We start from the raw sequence: 22,222 nt of genomic DNA, 5'->3' as shown, positions 1-22,222 counted from the left end.
TCCAGTGGCTAATTATCATGTGATTTGGGGTCGCTTCAGCCCGCGGCAACAATGTTAAAGTAGCCTAATTCCGCGGGAAAACCACAGACTTGGCAACACTGCTAATAAAGACAATCTTTGCCGCCATCTAGAGGCATAACAAATGTAACTTCTATTGCTGTTCAGGGACTATTTTTTTGTTGAATATCAAGTGTCCTCAACTAAGCAAGCCAAAGGCGACAGCGGCAAGGAACCCAAACTCCAACAGGTGACGAACAGGTGATAAAAATGGAGGAAAAAACCTTGGGAGAAACCAGGCTCAGTCGGTGGGCCAGTTCTCCTCTAGCTAACAGCGAACAGTGCGTGATTATGATTCAGGCAGCGTTACTGGTCATAAATCTGATTGGGATTGCAACAGTCAAAATATTTAATCCAGTTCCATGTAGTTGAAGATCGTATTCATCACGCCAGACTACAATTTGCAAGTAATCAGTCCAGCTGTGTGTGTGTGAAGGTAGATTTTTACATGAATGCCTACAGTTTTTTTTGTTTGTTTGTTTTCAGGAAAAGAGTATTTTTAATAAATGTCATGTTGGGTCAAGTTATAGCCTACAGTCAATTTCATTCAGCAAGGGAGAAGACAACATTTTAAAATACATTCAATTAGAAAACTGTTGAAATTGTAGTGATATTTCACAATATTACTGTTTATTTTTGATCAAATAAATAGTCTTGGTGAGCACTTCTTTCAAATATTTTAAGAAATCCACACTGAAAGTCTCTGGAGCAAAGCAAATTTTTGATTACAAATGTTCAATTTAACAAGAATTCAATCATAGGTGAGTCTAATTATTCATTACACAGGTGTCCAGCAGACAGTTGACTATAAAAGGGTGTTAAAACCCCTTCCCCATTTCATGCTGTCAGCAATGGCACCACATGGAAGAGACCTGAGAAAGAAAATAATTTCTTGAAGAAAATTGGCATGCAAGTTCACTGCAGTTATCTAAAGAAGTAGAAAGCCAAACTGGGGGGTCCGTGTACTTTTGCGTCCATTCCTTTTTCGTTTTTTAACCACGTCAAGAAAAAGAAAAAACGAACGGTTGTTGTATTTTTAAATGCTATGGTGAATACCAAAATTTAAATTAAAACCGAATACACAAATTTCATGTGCACAAAATAAATATTGACTTATTTTCAGATTTTTGTTTATTACGTTTTGCATCTTTATAAACCAAAATTAAAAAAGGACAGATTAAAGTCGAAGAAATGTCAATTTACAAGTTTTCTTTTGTAAAATTGTTGTTTCCCCCACACTTTCGAGAGCCATGTCTCTGAAACATGATAATATATGACTTAGGGTGACCACCTGGCTATTGATCTGTAGGACAGTAGATGTGATTTTGCGAGACGCATGAGACAGATACATTTACAACTATTACGCTATGTAAATATTGATTTACATTTGTTGGCAAACTTGGCATATGCGCCGATTAATGTTTCTGCCGGTAGGTGCTTATAATGTTGCGCCTATGGCAACATTAAATCCTGGAGAGAAGATAGATTCACGGCTGCATGCAGGAGGACAAAGTTTGAGCGCGCAGATGTAATATCTGAGCGATAGCGCGCGCGCGTCCAGTTTTGTGCAAGGGAATCCGCCTGTGAGCGGAGAGATTCCTGCTCGCGTATGTGATGCGCTTTCGTGATACAATAATGCGCTCTCGATATTTTTCATTATAATAACGCCATAAAACCCGCATTAAATGAACTATTAACGTGTGAAGAAAGTCGTGTCTGAATTTCGCAATTTTGTATTGGTTAAAACAAATGGAGAATATCTCGTTTTTCTGTAGGTGCTCAACCATTTCCGTGTGTGGCGCTTGATCGCTGCCGTTCGTTGGAAATATTTAACATCAGGATGGATGATTACATGCTTTAATCGATTTGGGCAGCTTTAAGCAGGTCTTGAGGTTCTTATCCAGTATGTAAGATGAAATCCTTGCTGGTGTAGTTGTGTTTACAGACTTTGATGAGGCTCTTGCGCTGTCCATTCAGTTGTCATCAGACGGAAAACCTCTCTCTATGATTGCGTTGGTTGGTTATTTTCACAGCTAGAATATGACGGCTGCGCAAATAGATTTTTAAAGGCTCCTAGTTTTTATTATATTTCTTACTGTGGTATTGTAATTTCAGGGATGAAAAAAAAATACAGACATAAATGAAATGCGAGACTCTACTTAAGTCTTGCGGGAAGCGGGACAAAGCTCCCAAATTCGGGACTGTCCCGCAAAATGCGAGACGGGTGGTCACCCTATCTTGACTTGATTTCCACCCCGTTCTCACTCACGAGGGGTCCGATACTGCCGCATGTTCAAGAGATACTGGCAGCAAACGCGTCCAGCGAAGCGGGACATTCTAAGTGCTTAACGTGAAAAATATTAATGTGGCTTAATGGTGATATTGGAGGAGCAAATTCACTACACCTTATAAGCAGCCCACTATGAACACAATTAATAACACGTTAAGCATTTTCCTAGAAAATAAAACACAGTTATGAAGAAAACGCTAATGCATTAAGACACTGATATTAAATTACCAATAAAGATGTGCAGACAAGCAGGTCAGGTCGAAGGCAACGCGCTTTCAACGTTCAGCGTTTTCCACTTGTAGAAAACCATTATAAACGCATAACTTTATATTGTCCTTCCATTTTGTTCACGTTGCAGTTATAGCAGATGCTAGTGATGACAAGAAAATGTGTGAGAAAATGTAGTTTCTCCCTGGTTGTTGTTTTAGTAGGATTAAGCCAAGTAAAGCGTAATGTCCAGCGACACAACCGTAACGCATTGCTTTCAATAAGAAATTAGAAATATTTATTCGGGTAGCCTATAATTTTGTCATCATAACAAATATTTTCAATTTGAACAGCATAGCATAGCTATAAAGTGACTCCTAATCCCAAACAATTTCTCAATATAAAACTATGTAAAACCCCTAACAGAGCCAGACAAAAAAGTCAGTAATTTAGATCGTTTTGGCCTTTATTCGCATAAAACAGAGTAAAAAGCAAAATGACGGGATTGAGACCACAAGCGGGAACTCGACCATGTTAGAGCGCTAAACAAGAGACTATAAGGTTTAGAAATTTAATGTTTAGGTTAAAATATAAATGTACAAATAATAATAGTAATTTAATGAATGAAAATCAATCAATGTAATTTAGGCTAGCTCTTGAAGTGAGTCATTCTATTGACGCCAGAGGAAAAGGCACTAGAGGGCGCTTTAGCGTCTGTGTGTATGACGCAAAACACTGGAAATTAAATTTAGCATTTTTACATATTAAATAACAACTTGTATATCATTAATGTTATTTTTAATAAAATATTAATCTTGCATAAAGAAAATTGGCTTGTATCTGCTAATTATATTCATCAATGTTAAAATAAAAAACAAAGAAACCGCATTTTCCATATTTCATTTCTGGTTTAAAAAAGGAAAAACAAATGGACGCAAAAGTACACGGACCCTGGGGTGACTATTTCCCGTGACACAATACGGCGTACACTGCAGAGGAATGGCGTTCATGGGTGCCGTCCACGAAAGAAGCCTCTCCTAAAGCCCAGGCACAAAAAAGCCAGTCTAGAGTTTGCCAGGGCCAATGGTGACAAAGATGAAGACTAACTGGGACTCTATACTCTGGAGTGATGAGACCAAGATAAATGTTTTTGGAACTGATGGCTTCAAAACTGGATGGCGTCAAAAAGGTGAGGAATACAAAGAAAAATGCATGATGCCTACAGTGAAACATGGTGGTGGCAGTGTCCTTATGTGGGGCTGCATGAGTGCTGCTGGTGTCATTTCATTGATGGCATCATGAATTCACAGATGTACTGCTCTATACTGAAAGAGAAGATGCTACCATCACTCCATGCCCTTGGTCGTCGTGCACTTTTCCATCATGACAATGATCCTAAACACACATCTAAGTCCACTGTTGGATTTCTGAAGAAGATCAGGGTGAAAGTGATTCAGTGGCTCCTGATCTGAACCCAATCGAACACCTATGGGGAAATCTGAAGAGACAAGTTAAGCTTCACTCTCCATCCAGCATCCAGTCTCTAAAAGAGGTCATTCTTGAAGAATGGAAAAAGATCGATGTTGCAAAATGTCGCCAACTTGTTCATTCCATGCCTAGAAGACTTGATGCTGTCATTAAAAATCATGGAGGCATATGAAGTACTAGATGTAGTAGTTTTTGTTGTGGGGTGTACTCATTTTTGCATCACCCTAATTTGAGTAAAACTGAAAAATGTGTAATCTAAGTTATATTATTAACCTTACTTTCATGTTATAAGTTAAACAGACTTGTCAACATTTTGGAAATAGTTTTTGTGTTCATTGAGATATTGTTTAAAATGTTACTTTTCAAAGGGGGCGTACTCATTTACGCTGAGCACTGCATACATATTATTTATCATATATTTTTGGCGTTTATTATTATTCACCTATATCACTTAAAAAGCATGTTACTGAATGCTACATAAAAGAATTGATTTGACTGGACAGTTGAACTCATTATCATTTATATCACTGTAAATAAAAATGAATATTTAGGCTATTTAGGAATTTTGCACTGAAACTTTAAAGTTCCCATTTCATGCTGTCAGCAATGGCACCACATATTCATTTTAATGAAGTAGAAGCCAATCATCAAACTACAGTATTCATATTCATTGTAAACAAGAACAAGAAAGACACATATCATATCGTGCTAAGCTGATTTCACTGGAACTTCGGCTACAGTCGTTGTAATGGAAATGATACGCCGTTTTCGTCGCATTGTTGTATTATCTACTACAGCTACACCTAACAGCCCCCTTTCGAAGATTTTGCTTCCAGCGCCCCCAGTTGTCCTTTGAACGCCCCCGTTGAGAAACGCCACTCCACATATTGTTCTCCAGCCCACAAGGTGGCGCATTATACAACATATCTTCAAAACATATATTCTTTTGCCTGGTTCTGTACAAATGAACCCTAAACTACTACATAATGTCTGAAAAACACCGAAACCTTCCACCGTGGATGGTGAAATCTGATGTTAAATGCAGTAAAGATAAAGAAGCGGAAAAGAAGAAGTCACATGAAAACACTAAACGGATAGCGACGACGCAACGAAGGTAGAGACCACCACTATCACTTATTAATAATGTGAACAGACGTTCATAAAAACTTGTTTTCGCCCAACTATGTCTTTCTCAGTGTCGTCTCGTATTGGATGAACGAGAGGGAGCTCGTGGAAACAGCGCTCAGCATTTTGAAGGATGAGGTAAATGGATTTTATTTTGATTCGCATAAATGAATTAATTATGCCACAGAACTATTATTATTTCTCTTATGAGTCGTAGGCATGTGCTAGAGATGCAGTGCAAGCCACAGAGGAGGCAATGATCATTCCGGAGACAGATGAAGACACGTCTGATTCAGATGGACAGGACAGGACAAATGTTTCAAACATCGCCGAGCAAGAGACTGTGCCATATGGACACTGCGTGGAAGAAAGTACCAGTACAAAACTAGATTGCCATTCGAAGCCTAACGTGGATGATGAGGCTCTTGAGCTTGTTCGAGAGATTTTTTTCACATAATTTAAGACTGAAGTCACACAAAAGGTTTGTTACAGATCATTTTAACAAAAGATACTTCATTTACTCACCCTAGTGTCGCTGAAAACTTGTCTGGAACATAAAAAAAGATCATTTGAAGAATGTTCCAGTTGCTCTTTTCCATGCATTTGCAGGAAAAGGGGACTGGAGCTTTCAACCTTCAAAAAGCACCATAAATGTAGTTCAAATGAGTCGTCATATCCACTTTTATGATCCTTTTTTGAGCTTGACAGCTTTATAATGAATCATCATGAAATAAGAACTATTGTTGTGTAGAAAAGAGTTGAACGTTCTTCAGAATGTCTCCTTTGTGAGAGACTTTCCCAGGACAAAGAAGTCATTTGGGTTTGGAATGATATGAAGGTGTATAAATGTCATTTTTTGGAATTATCTCTTTTCATACAAATTTCTTCTTTTTTTTATTGCGAGCTCTGCCTTTCTTCAGAAAACTTAAACGGTTAGGACACGCAAAAATGAGATTTCTGTCATTAATTACTCACCCTCATGTCGTTCTACATCTGTAAGACCTTCATTCATCTTTGGAACACAAATGAAGATATTTTGATTTGATATATCGATAGTTTTTTTATTCTCCTTTGAAAGCAATGAAATTACCACATTGTTTTTACTACTTTTCTGGACAATCATTGTTAAAATAGTCAATGTGACTACAGTGGTTAATATTATGAAGTGACGAGAATACTTTTTGTGCACCAAAACAAAACAAAAATAACTTTATTCAACAATTTTTCCTCTTCCCCGTGTCTGTAAATCAGTTGGCGCAGTGCTGCGTTTCCGTGTTTACGTCCGAACGCTGGCTCATTATTGGCCGGCTCCTGCGTCAGCATCACACGCATGTCTCGTGCTGCTCACGTGAACAGCGTCGGCCAATAATGAGCCAGCGTTCGGACGTAGAACTTGGAAGCTGCAACGAAAATAGCGTAGCAGAGGAGAGACAGGGAGAGACTAATTTGTTGAATAAAGTCGTTATTTTTTTGTTTTTGTGCACAAAAAGTATTCTCGTCCCTTCATAACATTTTAAGTTTAAACCACTGTAGTCACGTCAGCTATTTTAACAATGTTTTTACTACTTATCTGGACATTGAATGTGGTAATTTCATTGCTTTCAATGAAGAATAAAAAAATCTCTTGCACTCTAAAAAAAAATAAAACATTGGTTCAACAAAAAAAATATGTTAACGTTTTCCACTAGAATTTTTAACTTAAGCCAATTGGGAGAATTACATTAATTCAAAGCAATATTTTGAGTTGATCCAACATAATGTTTTAAGTAAGGTGAAGATGTTTTTTTGCCACATTAAAAACACATTTCTAAGTAACATGAACTTAAAAATTGTCAACATGAATGCAACTATTTAAGTTGATCCAACATAATGTTTTAAGTAAGGTGAAGACGCTTTTTGGACACAATAAAACGCATTTCTAAGTAACATGAACTTACCAAGCACCGCTTGTCACCATGATGGTAACTCTCCAAAAACCCACATTAACAGAAACTCTTCTAAATTAGCATAACAAAACACTAATTACTGCTAAATCTCCCTTACCATTAATCTTGTGCAAAAAACATTATATAACACTTAATTTTAGCATTTACTCTCCCTTTCAAGTGCCATGGGCAAAGCATGATGGGAAATATAAATCCCAGCCCAGTTTAAAGTGTTCATATAACTCAAAACAATGAAACACGTTTACACGTCATCAGATTGTATTTTACATTAACAGAACTTAAAATTAAATACATTTTTGATTAACTGAAAAGGATAGTATATCGAATCAATAGGCATAATGTGTGTCATCCAAGCTCAATAAAATAATTACAAGTAAAAAGCATTTCAGAACTTGATTTTTTATTTCACAACAATATATATATTTAAGTAATGACTAAAGGTCCCCTGAATTAGTTTTTAGAGTGTGGATTTCATCAAAAATATCTTAATCTGTGTTCCAAAGATGAACAAAGGTCATCTTTGGAATACAAAGATAATTAATGACAGAATTTATATTTTTGGGTGAACTAACCCTCTAAATCTAGTTATGATTTGTATAGTCTGTATATGATCTGCTGGCAACAAGGTTGATGCCTGAACAAAGATCATTTCTAAACCAGCTGCTCTGGTAATTGTCATTTGCACTTTTTTTAGGTCCTTTGGGTAAGAAAGCATCAACAAAGAAAAAATGAATGCAAGAATAAATTGTATATTTATACATTTTAATTAAATATATTACACCAGTGTCTGAGGACAAACTTTCAACTATGAAATCAAGATTTTATTTTGATGCTCGGGAGACAATAACAGACAAGGTGGCGACACTCCAAAACAGATATCACAGGTGTGCAGGTGCATAAGAAAGTGTTTTTATTTGGACTCTCAGAGGACACGCTGAATAATACGCAAGAAAACAGCAAAATCCTAGGGAATGTTGTATTAAAATTCATAAACTAAGCAAAATAAACCAACAGGATGTTATACGTGACTGTAATTTGTCTCCAGACTTTCAAAAAGGGACTAAAATTCTCTTTCGATTTATCCATTACACCCTAATGGAACTAGAAAAGGCTTTGGCACAAGAATCTATGCATCAACAGCGTGATCTATAATCATGCAGAAACAACGTGGGAAACTCTCCTTGTATAATTTAGTCATATAACCAAATACAATCATGATTGTATTACTTTCATTTATCAGTATCAATAATATCAAACACAATCTCTAGAAATGCACATGAATATAAAATATTCAGTCCTTCCTGAGGTGGAGATCACGCCTCTGGCTGGGGACAATCATTACAAACATCCCAACCAGATGCTAATACTGTTGTGAATGGGTCGTGTCTGAAATATTCCTGATGCTACTTCATATTTTAAAGGGTTAGTTTAACCAAAAATGAAATTTCTGTCATTAATTACTCCCCCTCGTGTCGTTCCACACCCGTAAGACCTTCGCTCATCTTCAGAACACGTATTAATGAAATCCGAGAGGTATATGACTCCTCCACAGACAGCAATATAATCACCACTTTAAAGGTCCAGAAAGGTACTAAAGACATTGTTAAAACAGTCAACGTGACTGCAGTGGTTCAACAGCATGAGGGTGAGTAATTAATGACAGAATTTTCATTTTTGGGTGAACTAACCCTTTAAGTTTGTATTAAAAGTCACTTCGCTTAAGACTAAATTGTCTGATAGTGAGATCTGGGCCTGCACTTTTTAAAAGGGAGTATTTCATGGCATCACAGACAATCAAATTATAACCTTTAGAAAAAAAAATAAAAGATGTTTTCATGAGTGCAATAAAATTAACAAGCTTTTATGCAAGAATCTTTTTCTATAATATTTTTAAAAAGCTGTCCACTAATTTAAATTCATTCATTTTTGCACCAATCAATATTTTCTTCTACAGATTTATGAATTTATACCTGTGTAACAGTTATTGTGTCAGTGCAGATGGCTCTTTACAGTACCACAAATGACAGTCAACCTCAATATCCTGTATTAACTGAATCCTGGGACTTACAATTGTGTTTCAAATTGAATAGTGAATGAACTGATCTTTAAATGTGGGCTAGTGTTCGCCGTTCTCAGACAGAAGTGGCGTCAGGCTGTTCACTTGGCCATCGAAAACACTCATCTAAAGACAAAAGACAACATGAGTGTCAATGCTCAGTTCTAAAACAATTAAAAAACGATGCCCCCCCAGTCACTACTCACAGTCTTCGGCTTGTAAACCCCCAGTTTAAAACGACAGCAGACCACGTCTACGCAGAAGCCAACCAGACCATGTAACATGCCTGCAGAAACAAATCACAATCGTTGAATCATTTCAAATGAGATATTTTTGATTAGCAGATATTCTCTCCATCTACCTGTTGTTGAGAAAATGCCTCCTATGATGCCACAGAGCCGCACGAGGAACTGCCACAGAGGCATGTGCTGCTCAGTCACCTTTACCATCAGAGAGCTGATGTCGTACTTCATAAAGATCCCAGAAACCCCATGACTCCCCGCTGCGTGGTTTATCACTCGCTCCTAGAGGAAAGAGAGTCCAAATGTGGCATCATCCTTGGGCAATCGTGCATACACAATGTACTTTACGAACATAACTTTAAAATTCAACTTTGTAAAATGTAGCAAACCGTGTCATATGCAACTTTAATTAAAACGACAGATGGTTATGAATATATATTTTGAAATTTTAAAGTCGTCTGTACCCGTTCAGTGACTGAATACTGGTGTGTGTCCGCTGACAACTTGTACGTCTGCAGTTTTGTGGGCACAATGGTAATAAAGTACTGGAACATCTGATTATCTAGCAGAAACAACAAAAACAAACAATAGATGTTATTTATAAACAGTGTTGGGGAAAGTTACTTTTAAAAGTAATGCATTACAATCATGGACGCCGTGACGCCGCTTCCTTCCATTATAATTAGGGCTGGGCGATATATCGCATGCGATTGTCACGCGTATTTTGTCAGTAAAGCCGGTTCCCTGATTACCGCTAAATCGCCATCACCTGCTGTAGATCACTGACAAGCTGCGCAATATCGCGTTCATTATCGCAGATGAATCGCCTTCGATAATGAACGCGATATTGCATAGCTTGTCAGTGAACTACGGTTCTGTCTATTAAATGCCGCTCCATTTGAAAGCAGGTGATGGCGATTTAGCGGTAATCAGGGAACCGGCTTTACTGACGAAATGCGCATGACAATCGCATACGATATATCGCCCAGCCCTAGAGTAGGCTATCATTAGTTTTGTCCTGCTAATTGTTATTTTATACCCATAAAAATAATTAGTAACTGTCAGATAATAGTCACCTATTTTTTCCCGTCATGGCTAACGTTAGGCTTGTTATCTTAGCTAATAACATTTATTAATTAGCTTATGAAGCCCACATTTAAAGTTACCGAAAAAAAGTTCAGTGATCCGTCAGATCCTGTAGGTCGGTTAGTACAGTTTACTGCTGAACAGCTCATTTTGTCGGTGTGAAATAACACAGAAATCGAAAATTAATAGTTAGTTATATCTTCAATCTCCCCTCGAAGCTCCGACAGTCCTCAGAGAAGCTGTCAATCACAACTGTCAATCATGACGACACGCCCCGTTTCTATAGCATCAAATTGCTAGCTAAAATCAAACTTATCTCAAAAATGAACAATTGAATATATATCGGCATGATAACAACTATCTTAAATGACCAAAACCATCTTTCGGAAAATGTTATTGGAAGTGTAGTTTATTTTTTTTTATTTTGACTCAAGTGCCTTTCCTTTACATGGAGAGGGCAGGGTTTATGACCTGTACTGCATCCAGCCACCAGGGGGCGATCAAAGAGCCCGCAGATTCACTTTACAGGACGTATGAGGCACACCTGATTACAATATTTTGTTAGGGGCCGTTCACACAGAACGCGTCTTTGCGTCTAAAAACGCACGAGACACGGCGCTCAGGAGTAGTTTTAAAAAAAGCGCAGCATAGAACGCGAGAGTCTCGAGACGCGCCTTTGAGACGTGATGCAATAACGACAATAACGGAAATAATAGAAATAGGCAAACTGCAGAATTTACAGATACAAGTTTTGACATGGAAAAAAAGAAAATAAGATAATAATGAGTGCCTCCTCCGCCATGTTGCCATTATATAAAACAGTTGTCATGCCAACTCGCAACGCTTGCCCCGCCTCCAAGTTCTTCTGATTGGTCCACCGTTTTGGAACTGACATTGATGAGCTGCGCTGCGTGTAAAAGTTGAAATTCTTTTAACTTGACACGGCCTCTTAAAAACGCGGCACTCGTGTGAGGCGCTGCAAAAGACGTAACGGTCATGCACGTCCGTCAAGCGCGTGTTTACATAGAAAAACAATGGGAAAGTAGCGCATTGGAATAGAAAAACGCATTTTGTGTGAACGGCCCCTTACTCCCTAAAAAGTAACTAATTGCGTTACTTAGTTATTTTTTATGGAGAGCAATGCGTTACATTACTTTTGCGTTACTGTTTCTCACCTGGGCTGGGCTTGCTTTTTTGTTTTTTTAATAAGAAAAAACTAAAGTTCTATTTTTGGCAAATGTAAAGACCCTTTCACACCAAAAGTGAAATTATTGATTTAGAAACACACTTTTTCCCTAAATTTCTTGATAAAAGTTACAATCACTTACGATCTGCAGACACTTTTTCTGTGCCATCCAGTGGATTTAATATGCCTGGTATTTCCTCTCCAAAAGACAGATGGTCTATCCGATGGGAGAAGTTGTATGCTGAAAAGTAAAACAGTCCTCATTAGCAAACTGAACTTTTTAACATAAGACTTAAGGTACCACTTCCTTTTTCAGTGGAACAGATGTTGCCTTCTAGTCTGCATGCAAAAGCACAGGATTTGTTTTGCATAGAATCAGCCATTCAGATAAAAACTTTTATCACCAAACCCCTACTTTTCTAGAACAAGGCTATGAACAAACTATGTTAGGGTCTGAAGAAACTCTTCGGCTTACTCTCATGGCTGACCAGGGCCGCTAGATGAGCATGACCTCGAGGGTGTGGGATGGCCCTGAAATGAACATGAAATAAGGAAATACACAGAGAGCAGATGATATTCATTCTCATTCAAAAGTGTACATCATTTGACTACATCAACAATCAAATGGACTCTTCAGCTGACATACATTTGGACTCTAAAAGTAAGTTTGCAGAAGTTTAACCCTTATATCTGCACAGACCCCAAATGACATTTGCTCAAATAAAAAAATGTTCTTTGTCCAAATGACATGAAACTTTGTACAGTTGTTAACACTTTCTAGATCTACAAAGAAAAAAAAAAATAGAGTGATATCTTGTTTTTATGTTAGTGTAAAAAAAGGGTCACACTCAGGGTCTTCGGGGTCTCCACAGACCCCAGGCAACAAAATGTAATTTTGTAACAAAATAATCGTTTTTTTTAAAAAAACAAAAACAAATGTAATTTTACTCTGTTTATTAATGTTTTTACTTCATATTTGTGCAGTTTTTGGAGGATTTGTCATATAATTTAAATTTATATAAATAAATAAATATTTTTTGGATACAAAAACAGCTTATTATGTACAATTCACTTTATAAAAGACCCACATTTCTAACTTTCATTCATGTGGATAACATGGATAATTTGACATAGTTTAGTGTAAGATTTTTGCCCATCTTTTGGAAAATGCAGTTTTAAAAGCTAAAAAAAAAAAAAATCACTTTTACCAGTAGATGGCTGCAGAGCTCCACTATTTGCTATTTGACTGACTGAAAGACATCTTTTCACAAGTATTTTTCAGTTGGATTTATATCTAAATATTATGAAATCACAATTATGACAATAAAAGACAATAAAAATTACTTTTTGTCAAAGTTTAGCATTTTTTTTGTGCTGAAAAATAAGTTTTTCAAAAATATTGATTTTGAGGATGAATTTTGTCCAATTTCTAAATGGAGTCTCATCATAATTTAACAATATTGAAAAACTGATTTTTTTCATTACAAAAAATACTAAACTTTGACAAAAAAGTAGCCTTTATTGTTATAATTGTGATTTCAGAATATTTAGATATGAATCCAACTGAAAAATACTTGTGAAAAGATGCCTTTCAATCAATCAAATAACACATAGCAAATAGTGGAGCTCTGCAGCCATCTACTGGTAAAAATTATATATTTTTTTTACTTTTATAACTGCATTTTCCAAAAGATGGGCAAAAATCTTACACTAAACCATGTCAAATTATCCATGTTATCCCCATGAATGAAATTTAGAAATGTGGGTCTTTTATAAAGTGAATTTTACATAATAAGCTGTTTTTGTATAAAAAACAATTTTAATTTATTTATATAAATTTAAAAAATATGATAAATCCTCCAAAAACTGCACAAACATGGAGTAAAAACATTAATAAACAGAATAAAATGACATTTGTTTAAAAAAAAAACAAGTATTTTGTTACAAAATTGCATTTTGTTGCCTGAGGTCTGTAGAGACCCCGAAGACCCTGAGTGTACTTCCCAAACGAAGACCGCACAAGGGTTAAAAACAACTTTTACTGGAGTCAAAATGTAATTGGATGCAAAAAACAGAATGAAACGAAACATACTTGCCAACAGTGATGTGGAAATTTCCTGCTACTTTATTGACATAGAGGTGTCCATGAATCCGGCAGGCATTTAGGGGCTGTGTGGGGTCATCTTCCCTACACAGTAAACACAAAACGACATTCGCTTTAAAGTCACCATGAAAACAAAATGGACAATTCTTGTTTTTTATTGAATATTGCAGTATTTATTATAAACGATTTATCTATGCACATAATTTTTTTTATTCATGTGCGTTCGTAATCTTCAATTTAATTGAAAATATCTTCTCTGAAGACACGATTACTGGGTGGGACAACCTGTCACTCACATGAGATCGACCAACAGCAAACCACAACAATCCAATTAAATCCCGATGGACAAAATCAAACCCCGCCCCACATTTATTCTTGTCCGAGAAGCCGTTTTACTTGGATATACGCCACAATAGAGAATCACAACTTCCGTTTCATGCCGACTTTACGTTCGACATGGTGTAATATCTTCTCATACAGTGTCATGTGTTCTGACCTGGGTGGGAGAGCAGTGGGGGCACCTTTCATGACATTCTTGAACAGAACATCCTGGAGTGAATGTTCCTCACGCAGATGGTTCTGAATGAGCAAAAGTGTTCTGAGGGACACAAAAAGGATTTTACTTTTTATAACTACATCTTTATATTGACATTAGAATTGCATCCTAACTTCACAGGTGAAAACGTAATCAAAAGTAATATACCTGTGCCAGATTCTCTGCTGAGGAGAAAGGTCAAAAACAACCTGCGAAAGAGTCGTAAACATGTTATGGCACAACTGTAAAATATACTAGGAAATAAGTAACATTCAGATACTCACGGGTTCATACTGCAGGCCATCAGACGCCACCATCGTCTCAGCGAGATCCAACACATCTGCACCAACAACTGAAGAAATTTTTTTTTAATTCAAACGATTACTGACAAATTTATGCTACAAGTCATACAACCCATTACTACAGTAAGATTTACTTACATTGGCACCTCATGGCAACTGTGATATCAATGTTAATTCGTAGTTTGCTGCAAGATGAAGAAACTAAAATGTTAGTGTTTTTAATGCACAGCTTACGGCTATAATATATGCAGATACACAATAATTTGCTGTTATGTAAAAGAGTCACCTAGTAAAATCCTTATCCACTTCATACTCGTACTTCATCCATGTGTCCCGATACACAAAGAACTCAAAGAAGGCCAAGAGTGCCATGGCCGTGAAGGCCAACACAGACACTGAGAAAGAAAAAAATGTAATTTGCTTTATGATGATTCAATTAAGTACCACAGCAGTAATATTTGAGAACAGCCATAAAGTATCTATATATCCATCCATCCATCCATCCATCCATCCATCCATCTATCTATCTATCTATCTATCTATCTATCTATCTATCTATCTATCTATCTATCTATCTATCTATCTATCTATCTATCTATCTATCTATCTATCTATCTATCTATCTATCTATCTATCCATCCATCTATTCATCCATCCATCCATCCATCCATCTATCCATCCATACATCCATCCACCTATCCATCCATCTATCTATCTTTCTATCCATCTATCCATCCATCTATCATCCATCCATCTATCCATCCATCCATCTATCCAGCTATCCATCCATCTATCATCCATCCATCTATCCATCCATCCATCTATCTTTCTATCTATCCATCTATCCATCCATCTATCATCCATCCATCTATCTTTCTATCTATCCATCTATCCATCCATCTATCATCCATCCATCCATCCATCCATCTATCCATCCATCTATCCATCCATCTATCCATCCATACATCCATCCACCTATACATCCATCTATCCATCCATCCATCCATCCATCCATCCATCCATCCATCCATCCATCCATCCATCCATCTATATGGCATACATCAGGGTTATAATAGTCAACAAAAAAATAAAACTACTAAAACCATAAAAAATTATTTACTTTAAATAAATGTTCATTTAATTTAAATATATAAATATATATATTTAAATAAACATATTTTATTTCAGCTATTTGACAAGGAAACATTTTTCATTCTCATTTAGTTTAACATGATGTACTAAAATAAAAAGTAATAAAAACTCTATATACACATTAAAAAATGATAAAAAAAAATAAATAAAAAAAAAATGGCAAAAACACACAACCAAATTACTAAAACTTATTCAAAACATGTGTGACCCTGGATCACAAAACCAGTCATAAGAGTCCATTTTGAAAATTATGGAAGCTGAATAAATAAGCTTTCCATTGATGTATGGTATGTTAGGATAGGACAATATTTGGCCGAGATACAACTAAAAAAAATCAAAATACTGAGAAAATCACCTTTAAAGTTGACCAAATGAAGTTCTTATATCCACTCTCAAAATAAATTTTTGATATATTTATTGTAGGAAATTTACAAAATATCTTCATGGAACATGATCTTTACTTAAAGGATTAGCCCACTTTCTAATAAACTTTTCCTGATAATTTACTCACCCCCATGTCATCCAAGATGTTTATGTCTTTCTTTCTTCAGTCAAAAATAAATTAAAGTTTTTGATGAAAACATTCCAGGATTATTCTCCTTATAGTGGACTTCAATGGACTCCAAACGATTGAAGGTCAAAATTACAGTTTCAGTGCAGCTTCAAAGGGCTTTAAACGAACATATTCTTCAAAAAGCTTATGCCGTATGTCCTACGCCTTCCTTATTCTACTTACAGAAAAAAACGGAACTGGTGCCGCGTTCGTCCCGTAAGTAGAATAGGGAAGGTGTAGGACAATACAGCGTAAGCTTTTTGAAAAATACAGAAAGCGGAAGCATGTGCAAGGTGATCATTGTGTTTATAAATCATATACAGTTGTATTTTTTTCGAAAATGACTGATCATTTCGCTAGATAAGACCCTTATTCCTCGTCTGGTATCGTTTAAAGCCCTTTGAAGCTGCACTGAAACTGTCATTTTGACCTTCAACCGTTTGGGCTCCATTGAAGTCCACTATAAGGAGAAAAATCCTGGAATGTTTTCATCAAAAACCTTAATTTCTTTTCAACTGAAGAAAGAAAGACATGAACATCTTGGATGACATGGGGGTGAGTAAATAATCAGGAAAGGTTAATTAGAAAGTAAACTAATCCTTTAATATCCTAATGATTTTTGGAATAAAAGAAAAATTGATCATTTTGACCCATACAATGTATTGTTGGCTATTGCTACAAATATGCCCGTGCGACTTATGACTGGTTTTGTGGTCCAGGGTCACATTTATTTTAATCAAAATAAAAACTGTAACGGTATCTCATTTATATTAACTACTATATATAGCATATACTATACTAGTACTTATACTAACAGTTAAAATAACACTGATACACACACACTCGTGCACATATATAGTCTGTTTAAACAAACCATAATTTTGACAAATGAAATCTCAGCTCATCTCTCACCAGTTCCTCCACTCGTTGTTGTCTCCACATAACTCTCAGGAACCTTGGGAAAAGCATCCAACTCCTTCACAAAGTTCAGGGCTTTCTTTTTGTTCAGCCTCCTCATCGTCACAGCAGCTGGCTGTTTTCTTCCTCATGAATTTAAGCTGCAATTCATCATTTGTACATCAAGAGGAGTTGCACAATCATAAGAGCAGTAGTTACATCAACTTTCTGTGTTATTAGCATACAATGCTAAATATGCGAAAAGTTTTAATACATAGAAGTTAGGACGTAGGCCTGTTTTGATTGTAAACATCTTTTAAAGTTAATTAATTTAAACAATTTGTCTGTCAACGCTCCACTATCTCAGTTGTCTATGGTTACTGTTAGCCACTGCTAGCCGTGCACTTGTCTGGCTTGCCATTTTAATAATTTCGCTCTCCACCTACCTTGAAATGCTATTTTAAGCGGCTCATTGTTTTTATATACAACACTCAAATAAATAATCTTCTTTTACATTAAGCGTTTAATGAAATAACGGACAGAATGTAGAGGCGTCGGAACAGAAGGACGCTGATGCGTTGTAGTCGCGAGCTTCCGGTTCGGTGAATTATGGGGAATGTAGTCATTTTACTGTTTAAAAAAAATGGATTCGGAATAGAACACTAGCTTACTCCTAGCACTATTTCTATTATTATGTTTTAGAAATAGTAAGATTAGTAGACTATTCCGAATTTGGAGTACAAAATAATCCAAATTTATGCAAACAGGTTGCAAACCTTGCATACTGTGACAAAGCTTTTATTTACGACATACATTTTTCTGAGTCCAAAAAATAATACTAAATAATAACTAATGCGGTTTTAACATGAAATATTACACAACAACAGGTATACATGTCTGTATTTAACTGTATCATAATCATCTTTGGAATTTTTTTATCTGCAAAAAAAATAGTTTGCATTAATTTTCTAGGCCATTACCAGAGCAGTCATTCAAATATATGTAATGTTGTAACAGAAAACTGAAAATAACACAAAATTAGTAGCACACTTTCACATGGTAAACTTTAAGCCGTAGACTTGCATCTTTAAAGGGTTAGTTCACCCAAAAATGAAAATAATGTCATTTATTACTCACCCTCAAGTCGTTCCACACCCGTAAGACCTTCATTCATCTTCAGAACACAAATTAAGATATTTTTGATAAAATCCGATGGCTCAGTGAGGCCTGCATTCACAGCAATGACATTTCCTCTCTCAAGATCCATTAATGTACTAAAAACATATTTAAATCAGTTCATGTGAGTACAGTGGTTCAATATTAATATTATAAAGTGACGAGAATATTTTTGGTGCGCCAAAAAAAACAAAATAACGACTTATATAGTGATGAACGTTCGTGATGGTCGAATCATGATTCGGATCACGTGTCAAATCGCCAAACTGCTGAAATCATGTGACTTTGGCGCTCCAAACCGCTGAATCGACACAAAAGATTCATAACGCTCCAAAGCTTCCTGAAGCAGTGTTTTGAAATCAGCCATCACTAAATAAGTCGTTATATATTAATATTGAACCACTGTACTCACGTGAACTGATTTAAATATGTTTTTAGTACATTAATGGATCTTGAGCAAGGAAATGTCATTGCTCCCTATGAAGGCCACACTGAGCCATCGGATTTCAACAAAAATATCTTAATTTGTGTTCCGAAGATTAACGAAGGTCTTACGGGTGTGGAACGGCATGAGGGTGAGTAATAAATGACATTATTTTCATTTTTGGGTGAACTAACCCTTTAAGTGGCATCTGGATGTAGTAAACACCATATTATAAATTTAAATGTCAGCTGAATCCGGACCCTCGTCCCGTAACACTGCCGGTTCATGACTGTCAGAGGTTGGTGTGCCAGTGTTCTCTTGAGAGGGATCTTCAGAAGAGCAGCTAATGGTGGGTGAGATCACATCAGGGCTTGTGTCACATGACTCTGTGCTCTGTTCGGACGTTGCAGTGGTAGTGATGGTGGTGGCCATACTGGGAGGGATGGGGTCAAACTCATCATCATCCTCCAGGTTGGAACATTCATTGATGTCTTTTGGAAACAAAGTGGTTTGATAAAAGTACATGAGCAAAACTGGTACAAAATTAGAAATGCACAATATATATTCAAATGCTTGGAGTACTTAAAAGATCAAAAATACAGTAATATTGTGAAATATTATTATAATTTAAAATAGCTGCTTTCTATTTGAATATATTTTAAAATATTATTCCTGCAATGTTAAAGCTGAATTTTCAGCATCATTACTCCAGTCTTCAGTGTCACATGATCCTTCAGAAATCATTCTAATATGCTGATTTGCTGCTCAAGAAACATTTATTTTTATTATCAATGTTAAAAACAGTTGTGCTGCTTCATAGTTTTGTGCAAACTATATATTATAAATGTCTTTACTGTCACTTTTGATCATGTGTACTTGCTGAATAAAAGTATTAATTTATTTAAAAAAAAATCTGGTAACACTTTACATTAAGGTTCTCTTTGTAAAGGGTTTATAAAGGTGTTTTGTTAATGACTAATAACTTATTTACAAATGCATTGTAAGTCATTGATAAGCAGTTATAACTACATGAATAAAAAGGGTGACTTTAACATAATACCTGCCAACAAATGAGCCATTTTTAACTTACATGTTATAAACGCTTAATAAATGTATTTATTCACACACATTTTACTCAGAATCAGATTTCTGGTTATTTCTATGCAGTTATTATTTAGGCCTATAACAGTTTTAATCCTAGTGTATTCCAATATAAAATACTGCATAACTTACTGCTAAAGGCCTCTGGATATTGTTTCGCAACCTTGCCTTTTAAAGTCCTGAGGAAACACAAAATGATGTTAGGAAATGACTTGTTGCACCATATTTTGTAATATTATTATTTTTATTTTTTTAGACACTGTTTGCACTTTCAATTTGCCCCAAATTTTATCAGAATGTATTAACGTTATCATACATTTGCTTGTAATAGAACAAGAAATGTGCAGATCTTAGGTGTCCCACAGTACAATAATTCACCTTATAGTTACGTTATGGATATATAATACCTTATTCGTCTGAAGATGCTGTCCAAGTCTTTCTTCATCTCTATTAATGTACGGGTGTGCATTAGAAAGTGTTCATTCATCTGTTGTAAGCGCACATTGGACAGCCCATTGAAGTTAATTAGCATCTCATTGGTCTTCTCAAACCGGTCAAGCCTGGAAGACATGCAGCAAAATCAAAAATCAGTACAAATGCTGCCTAGGTAGGTCACTCACTAGATAGGGAAACCCACATATGTCTCTGAGCTTGAATGATGGCGTTCACATCCTCAGAGTTCACCATGCTGAGCATCCTGTTGCAGAATATTCCCGATGCGGTGGGCTCCATGATGAAGCTTTTCACAAAACACAAGATATTAGTGTTACTAATGAATCAAATCAATAATAAACTGACAGATACAAGTACCGTCGCTTACGTGGTAAATTATTCACTGTTGGTTTAAAAAAAAGTCTTCGCAGTAGTTTTGACGCACATGCACACACCCTTTTAATATATTTGTGAAACGATAAAAACAATTTACCGCACCGAAAAGAAGCAGGCAGACATTTTTGTTGTGATGTTGTGGTCACATGATCACATGATAGCGAGGTCATGTGGGAGGCGGGGTCACGGAGATTTGGTAAGCGTTGATTGGCTCTCCAGAAAGAGCGGCGTGTTTGATTTTTATTAAAATCAGTGTCGCGGGATTTATTTTAAACGGTTGAATAATTTTATTTCATATTTTATATTAAACAAAGATTAATGATGTCACAATAGTTATTTTTCAACGTTATAGTGCAAAATTATATTTTTGTGGTCTAATTAAAATTCCATGCAACATAAAAACTGTTTATCTCGTAAAATCATTTATTTTATTTATTTTTTTGCATTGAAAAAACTTTATTATAAGGTTTTTAATTTTATGATCTTACCATTCTATAATGAGAAATGTATTTATATATTTCAGGTAAAATTATGTGTCACATTCTGCATAATAAAAGTTCAGCCACTTTTGTGTATAAATTGTAATATAATTAATATTAAATAACTATTGTAATTAAATAATTATTAATAATTAATTTATTCATATTTAATATTAAATAATAATTTATAACGACTATTTCAGGTAATGTGAAGAGGATAAATCATTGAAGAACTTTTGAAATGTAATCTAAAAATCATTTAATCTGCACCACAACAAAGCACACTGCAATTTCACTTCAAATCAGATAAGAGCTTCTGCCTCTAGCCGAGTCCTGCTTCACCTTCACACCACAAACACGGTGCTGGCTCTGGCTGTCACCGCTCAGACAGTCCTGAAGGCATCTCAGGCTCTGTTGGAGCTTGTGGGAAATGCCACAGTGAATTCATCAATGGTCTTCGCATGACTTGTTTCTACCAGACATGTGCAGGTTCCTCTTCCGTCTTTGAACTTATCAGGTAACACAAGCTAGCTGACCCATAACTGACAAGAACAGATATGCAGATTAAGAATTTATTTCCATTTAAATATAAACAAAAGCCCCTGGTGGCGAATATTGCTTAATTTAATATTAATTTTATTATAAATGAGAAATATCGTTATTAAAGGTGCAATATGTAATATTTTTGCAGTAAAATATCCAAAAACCACTAGGCCAGTGTTATTTTTGCTCACTTGAGTACTTAAAATATCCCAAATGTTTACAACTATTTGTAAATTGTGAGAAAATTGCAATTTTAACCAAGGCTCTGGGACGTGTGAGGAGTCGCCTGTCAACTGCGTCATACCCGCGTTACCCTCGGTTTCCGGTTTTATTTTGTAGAAACCATGGAAACACCAAAGACGCTTTAATATATTACACGTTTTAATAGACAAGGGAACAACTGTTTTGATATATTTATTGACAGAAAACTAATTGTTGTTATATA

General features: G+C 35.8%; 3 protein-coding genes across 4 annotated transcripts; 1 reads left to right on the top strand and 2 right to left on the bottom strand.

The window, feature by feature from the left end:
- The first annotated feature begins 4,926 nt into the window (after positions 1-4,926).
- On the top strand, positions 4,927-6,261 carry si:ch211-127m7.2. The gene is made up of 3 exons (XM_048159453.1): positions 4,927-5,156; positions 5,239-5,305; positions 5,385-6,261. Exons 1-3 carry the CDS (start codon positions 5,029-5,031, stop codon positions 5,622-5,624), a joined length of 435 nt encoding a protein of 144 aa, XP_048015410.1. The 5' UTR covers positions 4,927-5,028; the 3' UTR covers positions 5,625-6,261.
- A 2,873-nt stretch (positions 6,262-9,134) lies between these two features.
- ergic2 (ERGIC and golgi 2) lies at positions 9,135-18,400 on the bottom strand. Its single transcript, XM_048158933.1, has 14 exons — positions 17,673-18,400; positions 17,242-17,387; positions 14,911-15,019; positions 14,763-14,809; positions 14,607-14,674; positions 14,491-14,531; positions 14,284-14,385; positions 13,776-13,871; positions 12,159-12,214; positions 11,826-11,924; positions 9,876-9,973; positions 9,531-9,693; positions 9,376-9,455; positions 9,135-9,295 (listed from the first exon to the last, which is right to left on the bottom strand). Exons 2-14 carry the CDS (start codon positions 17,345-17,347, stop codon positions 9,230-9,232), a joined length of 1,131 nt encoding a protein of 376 aa, XP_048014890.1. The 5' UTR covers positions 17,348-17,387; positions 17,673-18,400; the 3' UTR covers positions 9,135-9,229.
- Positions 18,401-18,968: 568 nt separating this feature from the next.
- On the bottom strand, positions 18,969-20,913 carry kxd1 (KxDL motif containing 1). 2 transcript variants are annotated; one of them, XM_048158670.1, is made up of 5 exons: positions 20,858-20,887; positions 20,565-20,666; positions 20,335-20,487; positions 20,060-20,106; positions 18,969-19,317 (listed from the first exon to the last, which is right to left on the bottom strand). In XM_048158670.1, the coding sequence occupies exons 2-5, from the start codon at positions 20,657-20,659 to the stop codon at positions 19,064-19,066; spliced, it is 549 nt and encodes a 182-aa protein (XP_048014627.1). In that variant the 5' UTR covers positions 20,660-20,666; positions 20,858-20,887; the 3' UTR covers positions 18,969-19,063. The 2 variants fall into 2 exon arrangements, with proteins under 2 accessions (XP_048014627.1, XP_048014626.1); XM_048158669.1 differs by having other exon boundaries at positions 18,970-19,317; positions 20,748-20,913.
- Between the last annotated feature and the right edge of the window lie 1,309 nt (positions 20,914-22,222).

This window comes from Megalobrama amblycephala, linkage group LG15 (assembly GCF_018812025.1).
Source record: "Megalobrama amblycephala isolate DHTTF-2021 linkage group LG15, ASM1881202v1, whole genome shotgun sequence".
NCBI lineage: Eukaryota > Metazoa > Chordata > Actinopteri > Cypriniformes > Xenocyprididae > Megalobrama > Megalobrama amblycephala.
Note: the sequence above shows the minus strand (reverse complement) of the source record. Positions and strands in the feature narration are given on the sequence as shown.